This window comes from Phoca vitulina, unplaced genomic scaffold (assembly GCF_004348235.1).
Source record: "Phoca vitulina isolate PV1807 unplaced genomic scaffold, GSC_HSeal_1.0 scaffold43, whole genome shotgun sequence".
Classification (NCBI taxonomy): domain Eukaryota; kingdom Metazoa; phylum Chordata; class Mammalia; order Carnivora; family Phocidae; genus Phoca; species Phoca vitulina.
The window spans coordinates 11,197,647-11,222,958 of NW_022589746.1; the positions used below are offsets into that span (position 1 = coordinate 11,197,647).

A 25,312-nucleotide genomic window follows, 5' to 3' on the forward strand; every position below is an offset into this window, starting at 1 on the left:
TTTGTAAAAACATGTATCTGATAAGAGACTAGTATCCAGATGATATAAAGACCTGTCACAAATCAGTAGTAAGAAAACAAATGGCCCAACTATTTAAAAATGGACAAAAGATTTGGAAGAGCACTTTACTAAAGAAGAGGTTATGAATTTAACCATGGAGGTGTAAGCTTTCTACAATGAAAACTGTAAAACATTGCTGAAAGAAATTAAAGGAGACTTAAATACAGGAAAATATACTGTATGTTCATAGATTGGGAGACCTAATTATTGTTTTTTAAGTAAATTCTGTGCCCAACGTGGGGCTTGAACTCACGACCCTGAGATCAAGAGGCACATGCTCTACCAACTGAGCCAGCCAGCTCCCCTGGGAGACTTAAATAATTTTAAAATGGCAATATTACCCACAGTGATCCATAGATCACTTACTGTAATCGCTGTTAAATTCCCAATGGCCTTTGCAGAAATGCTGACCCAAAAATTTATATGGAGTTGCAAGGGACCCCAAATAGCTAAAACAATCTCGAAAAAAGAACAAAGCTAGAGGACTCACACTTTCTGATTTTCAAACTTACTACAAATCTACCCTAATCCAAATAATGTGGTAATGGCATAAGAATAGACATATAGATTAATGGAATAGAACCATGAGTCTGGAAATAAACACACACTTATGGTTAATTGATTTCTGTTAAGTTTCCCAAAAACATTCAATGGGAAACAATGGTCTCTTCAACACATAGCACTGGGACAACCAGATATCCACATACAAAAGAATGAGTTGGACCCTTAACTCACACCCCATGCAAAAACTTACCCAAAATGGATTAAAAACCCAACTATGCAAGCTAAAATCATAAAATCTTAGAAGAAAACATAAGGGTGAATCTTCACAACCTTGTATTTGGCAATGGTTTCTTAAATATAACACCAAAAGCATAGGCAACAAGAGAAAAAATAATTTGGACTTCATCAAAATTAATAACTTGTGTGCATCAAAGGATTAAGAAAGTAAAAAGACAGCCCACAGGATGGGAAAAAATATTTGTGAATCACTTATCTGATAAGGGTCTACAATCCAGAATATATAAAGAACTCTTATAACTCAATGGCAAAAAATCAGACAACCCAATTTTAAAATGGGTCAAGGACTTGAATAGACATTTCTTCAAAGAAGAGACACAAATGGTCAACAAGCACATGAAAAGATGCCCAGTGTCCTTAGTTATTAGGGAAATGCAAATTAAAACCACAATGACATACCATCTCATACCCACTAAGATGAATATAATTTGAAAAAAAAGAAAGAAAAAGGAAAAACAAATCCTGGTAAGGATGTGGAGAAATTAGAATGCTCCTACCTTGCTGGTGGGAATATAAAATGGTTTGGACGTTGTGGAAAACAGTTTGGCAGTTCCTCAATAAGTTATACATAGAATTGCAGGATGACCAAAGTATCCCCCTCCTATATACCCAAAAGAATGGAAAACATGTGTTCAAACAAAACTGTGTCCACAAATGTTCATAGGAGCACTGTTCACAGTAACTAAAGGTGGAGATAGGCCAAATGTCCATCATGGACACGAATGGATGAACAAAATATGGTATATCCATAAGATGGATTATCATTCAAGCATAAAAAGCAATGAATTTTACCTCAATTAAAAAATCAATCATTAAGGGGGTACCTGGGTAGTCGGTTAAGCATTTGACTCTTTATTTCGGCTCAGGTCATGATCTCAGGGTCCTGGGGTTGAGCTCCACATTGGGCTCCCCCTCACCTTCTGCCCCACCCCCTGCTCTCTCTCTGTAAAATAAATCAACTGTTAGGTGGGAAATCTGTCTTTAACATAGTTCTAATAAGAGGACCCATGGGAAATTATATAGAAATACACATATTAAATATTTGAAGGACAAAAAAAAGCAATGAGGTATTGATAAATGCTACAATGTGGATAAACCTTGAAAACATTGTGCTAAGTGAAAGAAACCAGACACAAAGACTACATCTTGAATGATTCCACTTATATAAAGTATCTCGAATAGGCAAATCTGTAGCGACAGAAAGCAGGTAAGTGTTTGCCAGTGGCTACTACTAATGTCATATGTATTTTAGCGCACACAAAGAAGAAGAGATTGGATGGCAATCCACACAAAAAAATGCTGAACATCACTGGTCGTTAGGGAAATGTAAATTAAAACTAAAATGAGATGCCATAACACACCTACTAGAGTGGCTCAAATCAAAAACTCTGAAGGTACCAAGTGCTGGTGAGGATATGAACGGAATCCTCACCTAGCACTGCGGGAATGCAAAATGGCACCGGCCCCTTTGGAAAACACTTTCATAGTTTCTTACGAAGTTAAATACACACTTACCATCTGACCCAAGGGCCCCACTCTTAGGGATTTACCCAAAAGAAATGAAGACATACATCCATATAAAAACTTATTTGCAAATGTTCATAGCAGCTTTATCAATAATTGCCCCAAACCTGGAAATAACCCAAATATTCATCACCTGGTACATGGGCAAAATGTTATACCTCCATACATGAAAAACTACTCAGTAATAAAATGAAACAAGCTGCTACTATCTGCAATACATGAGTGAATCTCAGAAGCATTACCTAAGTGAAAGAAGCCATACTCAAAGGCTATCTATCATATCATTCTACCTGAATGGCTTCCTGGAATAGGCAAAATTGTAGGGACAGAAAATTGATCAGTGGTTGGCAAGGGCTATGACTAGGAGAAGGAGATGAACTACAAAGAGGCTCAAGGGAAATTTTGGGGGGTGACAGAAATGTTCTCTGTATTATTGTTGTGGTAGTTAACACGACTGTGTACATTGTTAAAATTTATAAAACGGTACACATAAACAGGGTTGAATTTCACCATATATAATTTATACCTCATTTAAGCCGACTTTTCAAACCACTTGTTTTTTATCCTCCATTATTGTCTCTCTGAGGAGCACAAGCATTGATTCTTTTAATTTCACAGTGTTGGAAGTAGAAAGGAGGGGGTTGTTTCTGGATCTGAAGATCAAAATGGCGGCAATCTTTCGGCCAAAATCTCACAGCGCAAACAAAAAGCCATTGGGTTCATTCAGCACGATTGAGGACCAGAAGAAAACAATAGCTGTGCTTCTGGGTCATCAAGAAAAAGAAGGGAAAAAAAAAAGAAAAAGAAAAAGAAGGGAAATGGAGTGAGAGAAGGGACGCAGAAGGATTGAATTGGCGGGGAACCAAGCTGCTGTTAAATGGGGGAGAAGTCATGATTAGGCCCACTTGAGTAGGAAAGATGATTTTAGCTTCATGTCTAGACTCACAGATCCAAAGCGTTTTTGGCCTTCTGCATCCTAGGATCCCAAGCAATTGGATCCTTGGAGAGACTGTGGCACAACGTTTATATTTAGATGAAAACAAGAGGATCCCAGTCTGTTAGATTACCTTCTGGCCTGTCCCCCCAGCACCCTACGCAGGCTCGCCGACTACACATATTTGTAGAGTTTATGCATGAATATACTAAACCTTGCTGAAGGGCAGGAGAATTTCCTATTAAATTAAAAACTCTAAAGGGGACTGTAACACGACCATTGTTTTGTCTGTTATTACTGCAAGAGTACTAGGGAAAACAGTATCTCATTCTTGATTGTGTGCTTGTGAACAACTCGTCGAAATAGACTGCTCCAGTGTTTTCAGGACTCTGAAAGATAGAATAGATCTAAACAGATTGAATATAGACCTCAGGAATTGAATATACAGTTTCAGCAAAATACGTCCTTCACCGTTCAAGCCCCACTAAAGCTGCTACATGGATCATATAATTGATTTGTGGCGCTTCCTGCTCACATCTACCCCATGGTTTATTAAAGTAGAATAGACAAATACCAATAAAGCGAAAAGCTCCACTGAGAATTGACCAAACCACATCACTTTCTTCACACCTAGGGTATTCCAACCAATAGTAATTTTACAGCGACTGTCCATAGTCCCAGACACAGAGTTCTGCAGCCGGGAGCCCACAGCACAGGCAAACCTTTTCCCTAAGGCACAACAAAGAAACGGGTTTATGAAATCACCATTAAATATAATAGAACACCGGAAAGACGTGTTGAACAGAAGCAAGAGGACGTGATGAACATAATGCATAAGAACCAATTAACAATGTTGATAAAGCTCTTTGTGAATACAGAGGACTGTAACATAGGAAACTGTCAAACACCAGTGGCCACAAGAAGTGCAATTTTTTTTTAAGGAAATATGCCTAAAAATAGACTAAGTGGAATAATCAGCCCTCCCATTTATCATTATTATCCCAGTTCTCAGTATCACTTATCTTCAATAATATGCAGCGTATGGTTAAGAAATAACCTGTATCATCACTTGTCTTAATCATACGGCAAATATATTCCATATGTGTAGGACCTCGGGCTGTACCACAAACCTCTGAGCACAGAGAGTTGACTGCTCTAAGAATTTTTAAAAGATAAAGACATAAGTTGGCTAGGTCACCCAGAAGAATTGGTTTCTTTCCTCCCTGACACCTAGAGCTTTCTAGAATGCATTCCCCGTGTCCCAGGAAAGAAAGTTATTTAAAGGAATATTTAGACTTCATGTCTGTGCAGGCTCACTGCCGCTTTGACGTGAACTAGAAACATCGCGGACTGGGTCACTCGGGTCTCCAGTTTTAAAAATAAGGACAAACATCTGTATGTCCTGTCACGCCCCCGCACACACACTCACGTTCACACATACACACTCGTCTAGTTCGATCTTACACACTTTCCCGGGTGTTCTTCACGGTACCATTTTATGAGGTGAGGCGGAATTGTCTGGGTAGGAAACTGTCTTCACTTGCTGTTTTGAAATTCAGGTTGAGTCAGGTACCCCCGGTGCCTTTGCCTGGGATCCACGAAAGGTGAGCCTGAGGCCGCGAATCCTGCTTTCTGGGGGTCAGAGAAAGGAGCATAGGTACCCGAAGAAGAGTGGTCTCCTGGACGGTGCAAGTGAGGAAGAGCTGAGTCAGAATGGGCAGGTGTCGAGGGCGATGACACAGAAGGAAGGAAGTAACACGATAATTCCGAAGGTAAAGGAAATTTCAGAGACTGAAACAACAATAAAGAAAATTATTATCATAGAGAGAAGAAAAAGTTCCTCCACGTTTAAAGACTATTTGAACACAGAGAATCTAAAACTTTCAAAAGTTTGAATTAGTTTTTGGTGGGCCCATGTGCACACATCCTTTGAGCAAACATTTATTCAACACCAGCCACGTACAATGGAGGAGGAGATGCAGGGAATACGAAAATGAAAAAAAAATAACCCTCAACAAAACAAAACAACCCCCGTAGCTCCCTGTTTCTGAGGACTTGCAAAGCTTTTAAATAACAAATATTTCTTACCAGATTGCAATTTGGTGAGTTAAGTGTAGCAGAATCAGCAACCTTTTACGGCATTTTCATTAGTCCCCAAAGGGATTTTTTTTTAAAAATAAAAGAAAGGGATAGAAACACTACATTTTTAATTTAGCCAATAGCACACATTTTTTTTTCCTCAAGAAAAAAATGCTGAGGGGTTAATATTATTTTTCACTGACCCATCAATGAAGTCTCATCCTTTCAGACCGCCTGGGCTGGATCCCCATCTATAAAGATGTAAACAGACATTTCCACTAACATGAGCACAAGCCCTGGTCTCTCGTCCTTTTGTTTACATTTCTCCCTGTTTTTGTAAACAGGAATATGATGGATGCTTCAAACCAGTGCCTTGGGAACGTGGTAGGAATGGGGAAATGTATACATAGAATCAACACAGACCACATTTTCTCCCTAGCCTCAAGCAGTTTGAAGGTAGGCATTTATTCTGCATTTGATGAAGCCTTTTCCCCAACCCTGATTTTTCTCTACAGCCTTAAGTTTACTACTTGAGTATTTAGCTGCAGGTGAACAGATAAAGGATGTGTTACCCCAGATTCTAGTTCTAGCTAGATGAATATTTGGTTAGAAGAGAGATTGCACAAATTTCTGGGAAATGAGTCGTACACAAGATTTTATTCCATTTTTAAAAATTACTCACCTACTCACCAAGTCCAAACGAAGGTTATGCAGTGTTACCTGAGATTACTGGTGGTTTCTGCAAGCTGACCTCCGCTTCCCAGCACCCCCACCCCCTTTATGGAAAACATTCCTCAGGCTGAACATCTCTGTGCTCTGAGCCACATCAAGCACCTCACTGCGTAGTAGTTGTTCCAAGCATTTTTATTTCATGGACCAGTAAAATCCCTCTAAATGTTTTGGGAACCAGTATAATATTGCTATCTTTGCATTCTGCAATTAAGAATTTAAAAAGTAAAAACACGGCCACAAGAATTTAATGGAAGGAATAACCAAAAAAAAAAAAAATAGCAAAGATAGAACCTCATAACCAATTTATAAATAGAATACATTTCGCTCTGTGAAAAAGCTCATAATTCTCCTTATTTTTTCTCTTCTTGCAATAGATTGACTTTTGGGAACCACTATCTTTGAGCTTTGCATCGAGGCCATAAAAGAATAAGTTAACCAAGTATTCAATTTCTGCTGTTTATGTACCATGGCATGGGTTCAGGTTTTTACTGTCTGCAGAGTAGAGGGTTCAGGTTTTTACTGTCTGCAGAGTAGAGGAAGTGAAGAAATGTAGGAATCAGCCCCATATCATCTCAGCACTTCTAGCTATTCGTATTGCCGGTGTGGCCCATAGCTCAGAAGGGGACTGTCACTCAGAGCTTGCCCCCGTCAAGTTAGTGTGCAACTAGGAGACAGTAAGCTTTCCCCGGATGCCGGGAACAGTCGGAGGTAAGAGCCACCCTCCGACACTGGAATTGTTAGAAATCAATTTTAAAAATTCAGTGTGATTATCAAAAGCACAAGGGAAGGCTCAGACATCTCCATTTGTCCAAGACGCAGGCATATGCAAGTCCGATTGACGTGACCCTCAGGAACATAAGGCAATGTAAGAAAGCCATAAAAGTACTCAGTCTTTTATAGCACCTGGGTTGGTTGGTTTGTAATGTGAATTATTTCAAATGCAATTGCAAACTAGAAAATCAGTGTCATGGGGAATAGTATCGGTCTCGGACATGTTTATGTTTTCAAGCGCTCTGGGTAAATTTCCTCACAAGCAAAGAGGAAGCCTTAGCAAATAGGGAGGTCTGAAGAAAAAACCTGAAAACCTCCAGAGGTGCCTTTCTTTAGGACAAACCGTGGTTGTCATGGTGGCCTTAACAACCTTTGGGTTTTCCACCTTGGTAAGCTCTTCAGCAAACCTGTCGGTGCTGGTGACGAAATCACAAAGACATTTCCCCCTCAGTGAAATAGGAATTGATGAAGAAGGCTACATCCTGGATATTTTAAATTTAAATCAAAATGGTGTCTTTTAGGGATGCCTGGGTGGCTCAGTCAGTTGGGTGGCTGCCTTTGGCTCAGGTCATGATCCCAGAGTCCCAGGATCGAGCCCCACATCGGGCTCCCTGCTCAGCGGGGAGTCTGCTTCTCCCTCTCCCTCTGCTGCTCCCCCTGCTTGTGCTCTCTCTCTCGCTGTCTCTCTCAAATAAATAAATAAAATCTTTTAAAAAATGGTCTTTTAGGAGCAACTGCCCCCCAGGGCCTATATCTTGAAGGAGGAAGCCTAAGCCCCAGACTTCAGGCCACAGAGATGTCAGTAGATGCAGAGGCTGGGAGAATGTCCATCATGCTGGTCACTCTACTATGATGTGTATTGTTTGTGTTAGTGCTCGGGTCAGAGTTCTATAGGTTTCAAATTATCTGCTCCAACCTTACTTTTCCCATGAACCCTGATAGTTTTGTAGTATTGTGGCCAGAGCCAAAGTACCTGTCTTATTTTCACACGGCTGTCAAAGCCCCACTGTGACCCATGGAGGGACAAAGGCATGGAGGGACGTTAGGAATTAAGGGCTGGGGGTGGTTATTAGAAGAAATGAGAAGTGGGTGTCTGGCATCATCTAGAGGAAATCACTCCTGATGTGCTCCTAATTCTTGGCTCTGAAACATGTCTGGTTTGGACAAAAGCAATGCATCATACTCTCCTGGCTTCATGAGAAAAGAGGAAAAAAAAAAAAAAACAGTGAAGAATATTTAATTCGTTTATTTGTAATTACGTGGTTGCTCTTCAGGCTTTGAACCCAGGATGGTTTTATAGGATTCCTCTCAAGTGCCAAGTCCAGTTGATCTGCCTGAAGCCATCAGGTGGGGAGGATGCTTCAGCCACATCTGGGCTCCGTGGGAAAGAATGCCACAATCAATTAGTGGCATCTGTCCGGAGATGCGGCACAGGGGTCACCCCGATCGCAGGGGTGAGGAGATGAATGGGCTGGGAAGACAACCACACGTGGTCCTGGAATCCGTACGTTTACCTTTGGAAAGGAACAGATTGATTCTGTGTCGGTTTCACCTGAGGCTGTTCCTTTGGATGAACTGAGAACGTGGAGGGTTTAAACTAGCAATGCTGAAGACAGTCGCATAGGGACCCGGAGATGCTGTGACCAGAAAAAGCCCTGCTTCAAGAATCCTGCTGCTCATTATCTTTGGACTTGCTATGCATTTACTCATATTAAGTACCCACCATACTTCTCTCCTTCCCCCATTTTTTAAAATTAGTTTCAGGGGTAGAATTTAGTGATTCATCAGTTGCATACAACACCCAGTGCTCATTCTGTCAAGTGCCCTCCTTAATGCCCATCACCCCATCTCCTTACCCCATTTTATATTTGCCATATTTCATTGCTTGTGAGACACCACGGAGTCGGTATACACCAGGACTCAGTCAGGAGGTTGTTTTCACACATGTGAACATGGCTATTTGGGGTGGATTAACAGTGGGACCGCCACTGTAACCCCTTGATATTTTAATTAACAAATTATGTGAGGACCATTTGAGAAAAGAGTATGAGTCCTGGTCGCTGTCTGGAAACCTTTCTTCCCTGCCACAGAGAAAGTGCATGACCAGAACTTGCAAGACAGGTATCAGTGGCTCGGAGAAAATGCCAGAAAGTACAATCCAGTGGAGCACTCATGTAAGAAATGCTCTCGGAGGCACAGAGGACAGACTGTCATGTGGGGAGGAGCACGGATGTGGACAACTCTGAGTTAGAGAGGAGAAGTCACGCTCTATATGCGAAGACATTTTTGGAACGGCTTAACCAGTATTCCTCTTTTATGTCCTTTCTAGTTTTGCAAAAGAACTACTTGTAGATAAGTACAAGAGAACTGTTCTAGTAAATATAAAGCTATGTGTCACGTTGCCACCATTTTTCTTCCTCATTGGCGCATAAAATACTGGTGCTTCTTCCGGTTGACCGTGCCTTAGATTCAGTGAAGTACAGTATAATTTACATGTGTGACAAGTGAGGAAATGCAGGAGCAAGAAGCTAATTGTTGAAATGTTGTCACATTTTCTTATCAGGTTGGTTGCGCATCTAGGATTAGAACCGGTGAGACCTCATCTTGCCGTGCCCACATGGATGTCCCTTAGTGCCACATTTCGGAAAGGTTGGTTTTAAGGAACCAAATCATGGGCTGGACAGCTAACTAGAATGGATCAACCTAAAATATGGCCGTGCTCGAGGCCACACAGCAAGATTGTTGTGTTTGGGTAGATGCCTGACAGTCCGAGGACGAGCTTTCGCCGTCAGCTGAGGTGTGGAAGGAAGAATGCATGTCACCAAGTGTATCGCTGGATTATTTTTTGCTAATTATCACCTTCACGTTTTTGACAATCCCCATTTTGAAGTCGCTGTTAAGCCTTCTGGTCTGCTCCTCTCTCTTGTCATCTTTAATTTCGTTCTCACACCAGAGGGACTCCTTGTGTGTATGTTTACAGCTAATAATCACGACACAAAGAACCCGTTAGGTTAAGCCATGTGAAGATGGACAATATTTAACGTCTGTGACCTGCAGAATCAGCACCTTTGTGTGGTTCTGCTTCATATATGACACGAGATGTTCACATGAAACAGTTCACATGACGAGAGGACAGCCCTAAATTTGTCACTATTGAGAGCGTCCTAAATACAGTATCTCTTCCATTTGAGCTTCTGCCAGCTCAGTGTGTGCCTCTGAATAACACTTTTTGTGTAGATGGTTCCCTTTGAAGACCTTCATTTGATCAATTGCGTGTACAATATTGTCTTTTTTTTTTTTAACTCAATAAACGTTCATTGCACACGTCATAGAGGCTAGGCACCATCCCCAGCCTTGGATACAAGGATTGGTGCGGCCCAGCCCCTGCTCTGCGAGGCATGCAGTCTAGGAAGGGAGACAAATCTGGACGTAATTACAGTGCAAAACAGCAAGTAACATCACAGATAAAATAACACGCTGTAAAGGCTCTTGCCCTGCCCGGCAGAGCACGAAGACCTCAGTGCAGGTGACGTTTGTGCTGCTTCTAGAAGGGCAGCGAAGAGGGGGGAATGGTACACCATCACCCCGCAGGACGGCTGGTTCAAAGTCACAGAAACACGACAAAGAAGGGCGTGTTTGAAGCACGCTTCAAGGTGAGTCCACCTAAACGCCGTGAGATTGATTTCCTCCCCAAACTGCAGACTTGGCCAATCAGCAGCCCAGTCTTCCAGCCACGTGACCTCGCATCTGGCCTGCACCAGTCCTCAAACGGAATTACACGGCACCGACAAATTGTCAGCTCACCCTGGGCAGGACGTTCTCCCACCAGCTCCCTCCTGCTTAATACCTGTTAATGTGCAGTAGTGATGGTTTATCTGTACAGGGATGTCAACTGGAATGTGTCAGAACTTTATCACACACGGAGATTTGTGTGTGTGTGTGTGTAAATTATATATAGACATACACGTATGTATATATGAGTACATATGAATGAGCTATCCCATTTATGTGATTTTCTAGATGCGTTAAGCTAAGAGACCATCAAACGTTTTTGTTTTGTTTTAAAAATCATACATATATATGGACATGCATTATTTTGTATTATACATATGTGCATTCGTATATATGTATATGAATGAGTTACTCTGTTTATATGAATTTTCAGATGCATAAAACTACCAGTGACTATCAAACATTTTTGTTTGTTTTATTTAAATTAAGTCTTCAGGGGCGCCTGAGTGGCTCAGTCATTAAGCGTCTGCCTTTGGCTCAGGTCATGGTCTCAGATCCTGGGATCGAGCCCCACATCGGACTCCCTGCTAAACGGGAAGCCTGCTTCTCCCTCTCCTGCTCCCCCTGCTTGTGTTCCCTCTCTCTCTGTGTCTCCCTCTGTCAAATAAATGGATGAAATCTTAGAAAGAAAGAAAGAAAGAAAGAAAGAAAGAAAGAAAGAAAGAAAGAAAGAAAGAAAGAAAGAAGAAAGAAAGAAAGAAAGAAAGAAAGAAAGAAGAAAAAGAAAGAAAGAAAGAAAGTCTTCATGGAAATATTTCTGAAAGTGTCAGAAGGGTGAGTTCTGGAGTCCACGTGCTCTGTTCGGATCTCTGTTTCTTCACCTCCTAGCTCTCTGTCCTTGGGCAGGTGACAATCTTTCTGAGTCTCAGTGTTCTCCTCTATAAAATGAGAATAGTAGTAACCGCCTCACAGGGTGGCTGTGTTCATTAAATGGGTGCACATGTAAAGCATGTGTATGCAGCGAACATTCAAGAAATGCTAACAAGTAATACTTTATGCATATTAGAACTGGTTCTTGAATATTGGGGCCATTATTATGAGCATTGATGATTGTGGGAAAACATAGCTGGCACCCTCATGGCCTATTAAAAGTCAGAAAATGATTTGCCCCTCTACTCAGTGGTCCCAGACTGCCAAGCTTCTGCCCAGTCTTGTCTGGTTTTTGAATGTTTATATAACATCCCTTGTTTTCAGACTACCAGCTATCACACTCTGAAATCATTAATATGTATGAGAACCTAACAGTTTTCCCTTAGTGTTTCACTGGCAAATCAAATAATCCAACCTGTTTAAATTCTATCTGAAGTAGGAATTTAGGGGCGCCTGGGTGGCTCGGTTGGTTAAGCGTCCAAGTCTTGATTTCAGTTCAGGTCGTGAGCTCAGGGTTATGAGATCGAGCCCTGCATCGGGCTCCACACTGAGTGTGGAGCCTGCTTGTCCCTCTCCCTACCCCTCTGTTCCTCCCCCTTGCTTGCACAAGCACTCTCTCAAATAAATAAATAAGTAAAATCTTGAAAAAATTAAAATAAAAAAGTAGGAATTTAAAGGCTCTGACTGAACGCCCAAGTCCGTGCTTCAGTGTCCACACTCTGTGTTTTCTGTTATTCCACTCAAAGATCTTGTGAGCCGATTTCAAGATTATTAGCTATGGAAAGACAGATGCTGCATGAGCTCACTTCTATGCAGAATCTAAACTAGTCAGACTCATAGAAGCAGAGAATAGAATGGTGAAGACGAGGAGCTGGTGGGAGGGGGGAATGAGATGTTGGTCCAAGGTACGAAGTTTCAGTGACACAGGGTAAGTCTGTTCCGGGGATCTAATGTGCAGCAACATGACTTAGTTACCAGTACTGTACTGTGGACTTGAAATTTCCTAAGACGATAGATCATAAAGTGATTCACCAGAAAGAAAGGAGGGAGGGAGGAAAGGAAGGAAAAGAGGAAGGGAAAGGGAAAGGGAAAGGGAGAGGAGAAGAGAGGAGAGTAGAGGAAAGGAAGGAAAAATGATAACTGAGCTGATGATATATTAGCTTGATTATGATGATGATTTTACAATGTATACATATGTATATCAAAACATCAAGTTGTATGCCTTAAATATATACAATTTTTATTTGTCAATTATACTCCAGTAAAGCTGGGAAAAATCAAATTGCAACTGAACATAATAAAACTATGGTATAATTTTTAAGTAGGCTCCACGCTGGGTGTGGAGCCTCATGAGGGGCTTGACCTCAAGACCCAGGGATCAAGACCTGAGCTGAGATCAAGAGTTGGACACTTCACCGACTGAGCCACCCAGACACCCACTGTGGCATAACTTTTAAAGAAGATTATCTGCAGTGTGTATGAAAGATGCTGCTCCTACCAAGTGACCTCCAGGAAAATGAGAGGATGCTCTTAAAATTTTACATTCGTATCTGAGCGACACAGGACTTTAAACGTCCCTATCTTTAGTGATTCAACAAAGAAATAATTGTAACTAACCTCCTTATTAAAGCTAAATATGGCTCATAAAAAAATCTATGCAAAACTTCTTCTGGTTTTAAAAAATCGTCCAAGCATGTACTAACTCAGCTTACCTAGAACCAAATCTCAACCCCATAATCCAAATAGCATTTGATACATTTCTTGATTTTTTTTTGGTAATTTATAAATAAACAGCTCCTCGTGGGCCTTAGCCTATTACTTTCCATGAACACGTATAAGAGACCAGAACTGCCCTGTTGTAGTCTGTGTGAATGTCATGCCCTGAAGTTGTGCAGGGAAGCAACCCCAAGTGAGATTGACTTTTTTTTTTTATAAAGGAGGAGATTTTATTGATTTATTTTTTAAGTAAACTCTACCCCCAACATGGGGCTCGAACTCACAACCCCAAGATCAAGAGTCGCATGCTCTGTCGACTGAGTCAGCTGGGCACCCCAAGATTGTCTTTATAATAAGTTTGTGTGATTTGTTTTTTAGGGGGTTTTTGTTCTCCAGGAGCCAAACTGTCTCATGTCCAAGATGACTGTGTTCACACACCCCTGTCGCCTGCTCATTCTTCTGGCTGTGAATGCTTATTAGCAACATCCTTCCCAATTTTCAGAATATTTTTCTCAGGAAATAACCTCTATGCCTTTTCAGCATTTCAAATGTTATAAACCTCATTCTATAAAATAAAATAAATCCCAGACTTTAGCTAATTCTCTCCCCTTTGGCTCATAAGTAGTAAATTCTTTTATTTTTTTTTTAAAGATTTATTTATTTATTTATTTTAGAGAGAGAGAGCGTGCAAGTCGGGGCAGGGGCAGAGAGAGAATCTCAAGCAGACTCCCTGCTGAGCGTGGAGCCCTACATGGGGCTCGATCTCACGACCCTGACCTGAGCTGAAACCAAGAATCAGGCACCCAACTGACTGAGCTACCCAGGTGCCCCTCATAAGTAGTAAATTCTACATTTTTAATAGACTTTTGTTTAGAAGTATTATACATTTTAATTCTGAAACACTAAGTGCCTCTTATCTTGCCTCTCAGCCATGTCCCTTCCTCTGATTAGCCCCTTTCCAAAACACACTTTGTTCTCTCTTGCTCATGGACTATGGGGCCTTTATGCTTGCTGCTCATTCTCTTTGGAAAGCCTTATCCCTGTTTCTTAAACTCCTACGCGTCCATCAGAACTCAAGTGATATGACCCGTCCCCTCCCCTTTGAAGGCTTCTCTATCTGGGTGTGCTGGGTTGGGTACCCCCAGGTGTTCCCATAGTGCCCTCTTACTCACCCTGTCTTAGCCCTTAGATGCTGTCATATGCCCGCACTCTGTGCTGAACTGGAAAATCCTTAAGGACACATTCCTTCTCTCTTTTCTGTTTCCCTTGTCTAGCACGTCACAGGGACTCCATTATTGGTAAATGATTTCATGAATATCATTTCCCCCTTATACAAAAAAAAAAACAACACTGTACTTCCAGCTAATTGAGCCTATCATGACCCACTAATTTTCAAGTTCTGATAAGTTTGTCAACTAACTGAAAATGTCAACATTTGAGAAAGTCAGCATGACTACTTGGGTGAGAAGAGGGGCTTAGGGGTCTCGGTTTTGTGAGACATGGCGATTTCTTCAGGTGGGTGCTGACATCACAGCACAAGAGGGCAGAGAATGTCAACCACAATCCTTTTGTGTTGTAGTTATTGTTGTTTTTAACCTTTTCAGGTTACAAATGCTGCCATCAACTCCCATGGCCAGTTGACTCTTCATCTCAAACCTTTCCTTGTGTGTGGAGGGGATGCGTTCACCCAGTCCAACTTCGATGGCTGCATCACTTCTGCCCGGTGTGTTCTAGAAGCTTTAAAGAACCATGTTTAGCATTTGTATCTTTGTCCTCTATGTGAGCTTCGGGTTTTTGTTTTCACAAGTTTCTGTTATCGATTATTTTGCTCTCTATTTTGTTGAGAGAAATTACTGGAAAATTTTTCAAATGGAGTATAAAATTGATTTTATGATTTTGACAGTTACAACCCATGCTACAATGAAAATTCCTTGTACCATGCACCTTTCATGGTGTTTCTGAATTGTCATGACTACTCCTCATCAGAGGAAAACAGTGCTTAAGAATAACAAATGGCCCTCCCAAAAAAGCATGTCCAATCAGAGTAACAGTTCATGTTCCAAAATCCTTATTCTTTTGAAAATTTCCATTCCAAATAAAGAATAATTATTATCCAATCCTCATTTTTAATCTTCAAGTATGTCCTTGATTCAGTGTTTTTGCCAATTGCTGAACTACGGGATTCCCCCAAACTGTGGCTAACGGAGCGTAATTTCTGTCTCTCTCTAGTTATTAAACCATCCTGAATAGTAGGTCATAGATGTCATTGTTTCTAGGAATATCGTTTGGAGGGCAATTGAATGACAAAGAAACCCCTCTTCAAATTTTCACATAATAACCAGATGCAACTTGACTCTCCAAGTCATATCATAGTTTTTAACCTTAAAAAAGAATTCAGTCCTGGGGCGCCTGGGTGGCTCAGTCGTTAAGCGTCTGCCTTCGGCTCAGGTCATGATCCCAGCGTCCTGGGATCGAGCCCCGCATCGGGCTCCCCGCTCCGCGGGAGGCCTGCTTCTCCCTCTGCCACTCCCCCTGCTTGTGTTCCCTCTCTCGCTGTGTCTCTCTCTGTCAAATAAATAAAAAAAATCTTTAAAAAAAAAAAAAAAAAAAAAAAAAAAAAAGAATTCAGTCCTAACATGAAAGGTAAAAATTAAATAGAAGCTGAGAGACAATATATTGATCTTTACCTCTTGCTCTACCGGATGGCTGGTGCCATTAACTTCATGTGGTCCCTGGGACGACCTGTGTGGCATTTAGAGTGTGTCGAGTTTAATGAATTTAATACAACAAGAAAATTTACTGAACTGGAAAATAGATGCACTTAAAATAGTTCAATATTTGCCAACTTAGAGGTTCAGCATATCACCCACATGCTTCAGTGACCCACCTGCTTCCCGTCACTTGCTGGCTGGACAGAAATTGATCCCCACCTTCTAAACCAGCTACCTGTCACTAAAGGAAGGGGGAACTGCATGTGATTTCTGGTTTGATGAGATGACCGATATTGAGATTTCTTTCATCATTTTGGCCCATATTTAATTAACATTTGTTTTTCTCTGGGTTTTACCCTGGAAGCATGGCCGAAAAGACATTCAAATGTGTTAACTATCTTGTGTTTAACTGATGCCATTCTGGAGCCATTGGATTAATAACCTCCTGAAGCCTTAAGAACAATTGTTACATTCGTCTCATGAACGCGCATCCTCCAAAGAAAAGAGCAAAAATGGACTTATGAAGGCGGGGTGAGTTACTTAGAGAAAAGATTCATCTAAGTCATTACTGATGACTTTTAATATCTACTCCTTCTAATTCCCTAATAATTCCGCATCTGTTTTGAAAAATCTATGGCACGTACGGGAAAAAGCTCAAGCCTGCTTAGTATGTAGATCATCATTACTTCGCCATTTGAGTCGTTTTGAAAACTCATTTTACACGTAGATCCATCTCTGCAAGGAAGAGGCCAATTGCCTGCTGCTCAAATGAGGAAATAAAATGTATCCACCGCTTGTGTTGTTTATTTTCATTCACCTCTTTCCCTTCAGAAATTGAACCGGGAAGAAAAATATCTTGTGCTGGAGGCCATCCTAGAAGGCCACGAAACTCAGATGGCCAGGATGCCCTGAAAGACCCAGGGCGAGGGCATCTGATGCCCCTGGAAGTAGTGGTCGGCAAGCATCTGGAGCACTTACAAAGGTGGATGGATGTCAGCCCGCAGGACCACACAGCACTGTGGTATTTGCAAACAAGAACTTTTATTAAATCAAGCCAGCCAAGGAAAGCTGCTCTGTTTTGAAAGGAGCGTATTTAAGTGAGAAACGGCTGGAGTGGTGGGGTGATTTAATACTTGTTAGCTGATAAATATAGCCTTCGCCAGAATAAAACTTTATGATGCAGTGTTGAAAAGCTTAATTACTAAACCGTCTATGCAGATCTTTCTTGCTCAGAAAGCGAGGTTGACAAATTATAGCAGTGGAATAGTATTTTTCACCTTTGGCATTTCTGAAGGGGAGAAGTATGTCTAAAAACATCGAGAAAGCAGTAATAATCCCAGACCAGATATTACCGAGGGGGAAAAAAAGACACTTCCTTGAGTCACCAAGCCTTCTGTGCAAAATGCCATCATCCCCACCCCCCGCCTACCCACTACCTTGTTAAGTAAAAAGAACAAGGTCAATTTTACATTTACAATGGTATTTTATACTCATCCGAGTACATATATATATGTATACATACACACACACACACACACACACTCATCCAAGTACATACATATATATTGTATATAAAGTATATACTCGTACATACATATATATATATGTACTTGGATGAATATATACTTTATATATAATATCCATAACGATATGCCAGAAGAGGAGCCCACACGTCTATAACCCTTTTCTATTTATAAGGCACCACACTGCTGCTGGATGAACATGGTCACCAAAGCTGAACCAAAATACTAGTTGGAGGTACGGTCCTCACTATGTATGTGGCTCTCTCATGAGGCTTCATTTCAGAGAGCTAACACTAACGCTGATGCAATATATACAGGCGTCTGATACGGAATAAAGTCTCCATAAGCCCTGGCTGAATGATGGATCTTCCCGTGATTTTCGTTCGCTGGCTTATTTCCTTCCTCGGGGGTCGCTGGCTCTGACAAATAGCTGCATCCTGGCGATGCCGAGTTTCAGCGCAGGCACGGTTGGCTAAGCATGCAGACCCCTGCGCACCTGTCCTTCCCTCTGTGAACCTGTCGGGCTCGTCGTTCCCTGTGTCCTTCTCCTGACCTCTGTCCTGTCTTTCTCCCCTTCTGCTTTTTCTCCTGTTTCTTCCTCCAGGCCCAATCCTCCATTCTCAGAAACCTGGAGTCGAAGTGCAATCACGTTGTGATTCATAGTATTTGTGATTCCTTGTTTTAATATATCGCTTTTTCCCCACCCTAAAATTTAAAGCAGTCAATCTGGCTTTTTCTTCGAGGTGACTGGACAATCATTATTTTGATTTTCAGAAGTAATGCGAGAATTTAAAACTGACTAAGCTTTCGGGGATCTTGGCACTAATAACCTAAAAAATACACACAAAGCATGCATGGTACCAGGCTCTGCGGTGGGCACAAGGGACCATCATCAGCAGTGTCCACCCAAAGAGTCCAGTTAGGGGCAGACAAGTCCCATGGAGTGGGAGGGGGGTAAAGGTCCACCTTGGTGTCATTGCAGGCAGTAGATAAGATGCTCTAACTCAAGAAGCTGGGGAATCCAAAGAGAAAGAACTAGGTTTTCTTGAGAGGGGGTCCCTGAACAGATGTGGAGATGTGTCAGTCAAACGCATCCAACAACGTCCCGCCCTCCGCACCGTAGCTGGGCTGACCTGGCTGACTCCACGAGTCCAAACTGCGCATCGCTGTGGTTAAGACAACTGAGTGCTTTCAGTGGAGAAGGCTCAGTGGAACATAGAAGAAGAAGCTTCAGCAAAGCTCACACAAGCCTGGGGCAGGACTGAGCTGCTGTATTCCAGTAGGGAATGTGTTTGTGTTCCCGCCAGGACCATCTGGACAGGTAAGCCAGGGAAGGTGGAAATGGGATGTGTTCTTTGTTTCCTTTTCCACGGACGGTGATTATAATCCACTTAAGAGGCTCATCTGCCTTAGATGAGCCTGCTAGTGAGAGAGAGTCTTTAAGAGAGTGTTAATTTAAAACACATGTAGAATCATAGAATCTGGGAATGTCTGGGTTTGGACAGGCTTGGAGACCATTTAGACCAGTTCTTAGCCATCTTGGATTTTGAATCTTCATGAGAAACTATAGAAAACTATGAATCTTCACCTAATAACAATGAAAATGCACATAGACACATAGAATTCACACACCATTTTAGAGCCTGCTTGCTAGCTGCCTATTTTTGTAAATAAAGTTTTATTGCACACAGCCTTGCCCATTCCTTTGTATTGTCTGTGGCTGTTTTTGCATTACAACAGTAGAGATGAGTGATTGCGACAGAGACCATAGGGACTGCAAAGGCTAAAATAGTTACTATCTGGTCCTTTAAGAAAAAAATTGCTGACTCCTGTTCTAGAGGGTTACAGGCCTCCGCAATCTATTTTTAGACACTCAGAGGTCTGTGGTCCCCAGATTAAGAACCTCTAAATCTCAGCCCTATCACTTTATGTAAATACAGGCTTATCTTAGATCCACACATCTGGTCCATTGTTCCTCGATCCTATGCCTTATTGTAAATCCTTGAAGGCAAGCCGTGTAGCTTTGCAGTTAAGAGCGCATCCTCAGAAGTTGAATAGATCCGTGTTTTAATCCAGACTTTGCTCCTCATTGCGTGACCTCGAGGCAGTTAAATAACCTTACGGCCTGCTTCATCATCTGAGAAAGGAGTTCAAGAATTTTATCTCGTTTATCTCATAAGATTGTTGTGAGGCATGAACGTGCATACAACCTTAGCAGAGTGCTGGACACACAGTAAGTGCTTAATAAATGGTTAATAGCAGTGATGAACGGGAAGAGGAGGAAGAGGATGAGCCGATCCTCCTGGTGCCTCCAGGCTCCTGTGAAGGCCAGTTTCCTCTGCATTTACATAGGACGCTTGGGAGAGTTGATGGTAAGGCGAGCATGTGTGTTGATCGCAGATACGGTGAAACACAGAAGCTTAAAAGCTCTGGGTTTCTCCCAGCCTTTGTGTAACATAATGGTAGTGTCCACCTGAGACCAGCTATGGGCCACTTTCTCTTGTCCTGCTCCAAGTGGTAAGCAGACACCTGTCCCTTGGGAGGTAATGTGGTTTGCTCAGCTGCAGGCCTTGAAAAGAAACCAGGATAAGTCATTACCAGGAGTAGGGCAGGTGTAAAATGTAGGAACATTCTCTGCAGTGAACACTGTCTTCTCCTTTGCAAGCATGTGTGCAAAAAGCTGCATGCTTGGACAGGCTCCTTCAGATTATTTATTCTGAAACACTGTAAAAACTAGGAGTGAGTTATTTTCACATTCTTAACATGTTTGGCTAAGTATGCAGATTCATTTCCTGTCCCTGGCCTTCATTTAAAAATGAAACCTAACTCCTGGTAAGTTCCCCTGACATGGTGGTGGGTTCCATGACCTCTCAAATCCACCACCTACTAGATGCGTGATCTTGGGCCAGTTTCTTATGTCTCTAAGCCTCAGGGCGTTCATCTGTAAAATGGAGATACTAATTTTACCGACCTTAGGGTTATTCTGAGGGTTATAGAATATCCAATGTAAAGGGTTTAGCATGTGCTCTGCACCTAGAACATGCTCAATAAATTTTAGCTGTTAGTATTACTATTATCATTAGTGAAATATGACTTCTGAAAATAATCCTCTCTTGGGACGCCTGGGTGGCTCAGTCGGTGAAGCATCCGCCGTCGGCTCAGGTCATGATCTCAGGGTCTTGGGAGATCCTGAGCATCGGGCTCCCTGCTCAGCAAGGAGTTTGCTTCACCCTCTGCCTCTGTGATCTCTCTCGCTTTTGCTCTCTGTCAGATAAATGAATAAAAGTCTTTAAAAAAAAAAAAAAAGGAAAAGAAAATAATCTTCTCTCATAACCACCACTGCATTTGTAGGTAGTATAGATGCTTTAGACCCCAGCTCGATGGGGCGCCTGGGTGGCTCAGTTGGTTAGACCCCAGCTAGGAAGCCAGGTCAGTGTTTATAAAATGCACCAGGGACTATCTTCAGGTGCCACTGTAAGTTCGGGCGCAGATTCATTTGTGTTCAGAAATCCTTGTTGACTCTTGAGTGAATGAATGAATGAATGCTCTTAGGGCTTACTGCTGTGCTATTTAACATACACGGCACCCCGTTTCCCATGAGCCAATCAAATCTTCCCTCCCTTGTGATACCAATCACATGTATACTTACTCATTCAGCGTCTACCTACCACCTAAACCACAAGACCCACAAAAGCAGGGCCTGACATATAGGAAGTACACAGCAAAAATCTGTTGATCTAGCGAATGAATGAATTCAACTAATTAACATTTCTTATTCTAATTTTAGTAAGTACCAAAGGGAAACATTGCTGATACAGAATGATCCCATAGAACAAAAATGCACCAGCCTTGTCCACAATAGAGGAGATAATCACAACAGTACCTTCTCTCCACTCCAACTACATCATTTCTCTTCAGAGTCAATAGGTGATCTCAGAAAGTTCCTGCTTTATGCTGCCTGCAAGTATTTGGCAGGACCTTATTTGGAGGGTGGGAAGATGTGGGAGCACTGCTCTACCATTTGAAGCTGCCTAATAAACACTTATGCTTCACTTCTCATCATTTTGCCTACTATTTAAAGGTTTCTGCCTACGAAGCCAAAAATTCGAGCAAAGTAATACGCCAGACTACAGAAGCCTGCTGAGTCTGTGTTGTGTTATCCTACCTGAAAAGCTGGAGACCTATATATATTGGAATTTATTAGAACTACAGATAATTGAATTACCTGGAGAAGGAGGTTATGTGAATTTCAATTTAAATAATTACGAACCAGAAATCCCTTTTCTGCACCAACTTCTGCATTGCTCTCTTTCCAGAATGCTTGCTTCACTTTTTCTTTTCTTTTTTCCTTTTTTTTTGTTTAGTGCCTATACATAGCATATTGTGGTATATGGTATACATAGCATATTAAAGTTGAATAAATCTTACAAAGCTTTGGAATTGGGGTTTCACTAGAATATAGCAAGCTTCGTGGGGACAAAGATCTTTGTCTTTTTCCTTTACTGTGGAATCCCCAATATCCAGAATCATGCCTGGCACATACTGAATACTAATTCGAGAACATTCAGACCATCAGCAATTAGGAAGCTAGATTATGTACTTAAAATGTGTAGCAAAAGAAATGGAAAACAACTTCTAAATTCTGACAAGGGACAAAAAATGAGAATGAAAAAACTTTTGAGTCTTACTGGTGGATATGTAAGCAAGTTCTGTAAAGACAGGGATCATGTCTAAATTATCTAAAATGTTTCCCCAACACCTAGCACACAGTAGGTCACCTAGTAGACCCTGAATATATTTTTGTTGAATAATTCAATGATTAAAAGAAGAAAACATTTAAGTGAAAACGAGCACTACATTCTAAAAAAGCCAGGAGAAACTTCTAGAAAGACAGCATGTGGAAGGGTCCATCTCTGTGTAGTTGGTGTGTTTGTGTGAACACATTGTGAGCCAGAGTGGGCGAGGTGATGCTTTCCCCATGGAAACAGCATAGCTCACGTGGCAGCAAATTCTGCTCCTGTGGTTAATTACCTACCAATAACAGGCAGTGAAGGTTTATTGGCTTACATTTTCATTTTCTTGGTATTCTTTTATTAGAATTGATTTAAAGGCGGCGAAAATTAGACCTAGTATAGTACTCACTTCTATCAGACAGTCACAACCTCAAACTCACTCACGCATGGTTTTAACCATTACAATAGGCCATGTTTATTTACCCTTTGGAAAACAACTATTTGCTGCAAACCAAAAGATTGTCAGAAAACAAAATGTCAATGGTACAGAGACCACTGTGGAGAAAAAAAATCGGTAAGTGTCACTCAATTGAGAAAAGTAAGCTCTGTGTTATAGGAAAGACCTAAGACAATGTGCCTATAATTAGGAAATCCATTCATTCGATAATTCATGTTAATAGTTGCAATAATAAAAACCTTATAATTATTTCAATAGATGCTGAAAATTGTGTCATAAAATTAACTTAGATTACTGGTAAAGGCTTATGGTAAACTCAGAAAAGGGGGCCACTACCTTAGAGGGATAGACTATTCTAAAACCATAACAAACATCGCAATTAAGAACAAATCACTAGAATCATCCGCATTAAATTGGGAAGAAGTCAAAGCTCCTCACATCAATGTTTTGAAATTTCTAGGGAATGCATTAAGGCATGGAACATTTTTTAAAATGTGAACACAGGGAAAGAGAGACAAAATAGGGGATGCGTGGGTGGCTCAGTCAGTTAAGCTTCTGACTCTTGGTTTCAGCCCAGGTCATAATCTCAGGGTCCTGAGATAGAGCCCCACCTTGGCTTGGCGCCCAGCACGGAGTCTGCTTGTCCCTCTCCCTGGGCTCCTCCCCCTGCTCTCTCTCTCTTTCATAAATAAATAAAGTCTTAAAAAAAAAAAGAAAGACAAAATAGTTATGACTGCCATCAATATGATTATACTCCGAGAAAACTCAGTTGAACTAACTTCTGGAATTAATGAGAAATGGCTAGGGAGGCTAAATACAAATATGCAAAGATCAATAACTTTTAATAGTATAATCAATGCAAATATATCTTGTATGTATTTTTATTAACAAAAAACATAGAATGGAAAGGAATATTCTGAGAAGATATATCCAGAATTTATACAAGGAAATGATTTTGAAATTTTGCCAAATGATATATTTTAAACATTTGAATAAGTAGGAAGATATACCATATCCATGAAGGGGAATAGTAAATATTATTAATTTTTTCATTTCCCTCTAATTAATTTATGAATTAAACATAATCACAATAGACATTTTTAACACAAAAAAATAATTCTAAAGTTCATCAAAAAAATTTACAGGTGAAAATATCTAGTAGTTTATGAGCAAGAAAGTCATAAACCTGGGACTTATCAGCTATTAAGACATACTGTAAAATTAGATAAATGAAGAAGTTTACCATTGGTTCTAGAATTGACAAAAAACAATGAAAAAATGGCTGTAAAACACTCAATGTGATAAAGGGAGCATTCAAAAGGAATGAGAAAGGACAATTTATTCAACAAATGATTTGAGGAAATTTGGCTAGCTCTTTGGTAGAAAGAAAGAAAGAAAGAAAAAGAAAGAAAGAAAGAAAAAGGAAGGGAGGGAGGAAGGAAAGAAAGAAGGAAGGGGGGAAGGAAGGAAGGGAAAGAAATCAAATGTGACTCTATCCTTATACCATGCATTACAATAATTTCCAGATGGATTAAATGGGTAAATATAAACAAATATGCATCCCCCTAAAAAACAGAGGAAAATACAGACAAATATTTAAAACAGATCAATTATTAAAACACTACTTTAAAATGATTTATAGTAAAAGTATATTATATGCTCACCAGGGAGTCTGCTTCTCCCTCTCCCTCTGCCTCTCTCCCCTACTTATGCTCTCTCTCTGTCTCAAAGAAATAAATAAAAAATCTTAAAAAAAGAAGTTAAAATTTTGGCATTTTTCTTTCTTTTTTTAAGAATTATACAGATAGAAGAAATTGCTATTTCTTACAAAAGGGGGAGAAAACCATTTACCAATCTATGAGAGCGAAGCCCCCTCTCTCATTATATTTCTTTTCTACTTAACATCCGACTTAACAGAAATGGCCAAAAAAGAGGAACAAAATACCCACACAAATCAATATATATAAACATGTTTTGCCTAGTAAGTAATCAAAATATATACACATATGTATGGATGTGTGTGTGTCTATGTATGTATATATATATATACACACACACACAACATATATATACATATACATGTGTGTAAATATATACTTTATATACAAGGATGTATAAATAGTATATACTTACATATATATACAATCATGTTCTGCTTCATGACTAAACAAAAGTGTGCAGGTTAAAAACTGCAGTGAAATGCAAATTAGCATCTTTTAAAAAGTTACTAAATTCTAAAAAGAGATCAAAAGGGACAGAAGTTAAGTTCACAGCCTCTCTGCATCATAACCTGGCAGTTTGTATAAATGTGGTTTCTTAAGCATGTTTTTGACTCAATAATCACACTTCTAAGAATCCGGCTCAAAGGAATAATCAAGGATGCAGACAATGATTTATTTGTAATATGTGCATTTCCAGTACTAGTTATAATAGTGAAAACCTGGAAACAACCTAAGTCAACAGTAATAGGAAGCATTTGAATAAATTCCAATAGATCAAAACAGTGGCATTTAATGTAGTCACTTGAAAAGGTGCTTCCCAAGCACATTTACCTATCTGGAATAATTATGATATATCGTTAAGAGAGAAAACCCAAAATATGTAACATT

The 25,312-nt window shown here is 40.6% G+C and overlaps 1 protein-coding gene across 3 annotated transcripts in view; it reads left to right on the forward strand.

Moving 5' to 3' along the window:
- RNLS (renalase, FAD dependent amine oxidase) overlaps nucleotides 1-15,396 on the forward strand; it is a 268,188-nt gene extending 252,792 nt beyond the window's left edge. Inside the window, exon 7 of one of the 3 annotated variants that reach the window (XM_032430322.1) lies at nucleotides 14,884-15,396. In XM_032430322.1, the coding sequence (XP_032286213.1) occupies nucleotides 14,884-15,036 (153 nt within the window). In that variant the 3' untranslated portion in view covers nucleotides 15,037-15,396. Of the gene's footprint in view, nucleotides 1-5,742; nucleotides 7,393-9,464; nucleotides 11,128-14,883 lie in introns of those variants that run through there. The other 2 variants (XM_032430324.1, XM_032430325.1) reach the window with 2 other exon arrangements.
- The last annotated feature ends 9,916 nt before the right edge of the window (nucleotides 15,397-25,312 follow it).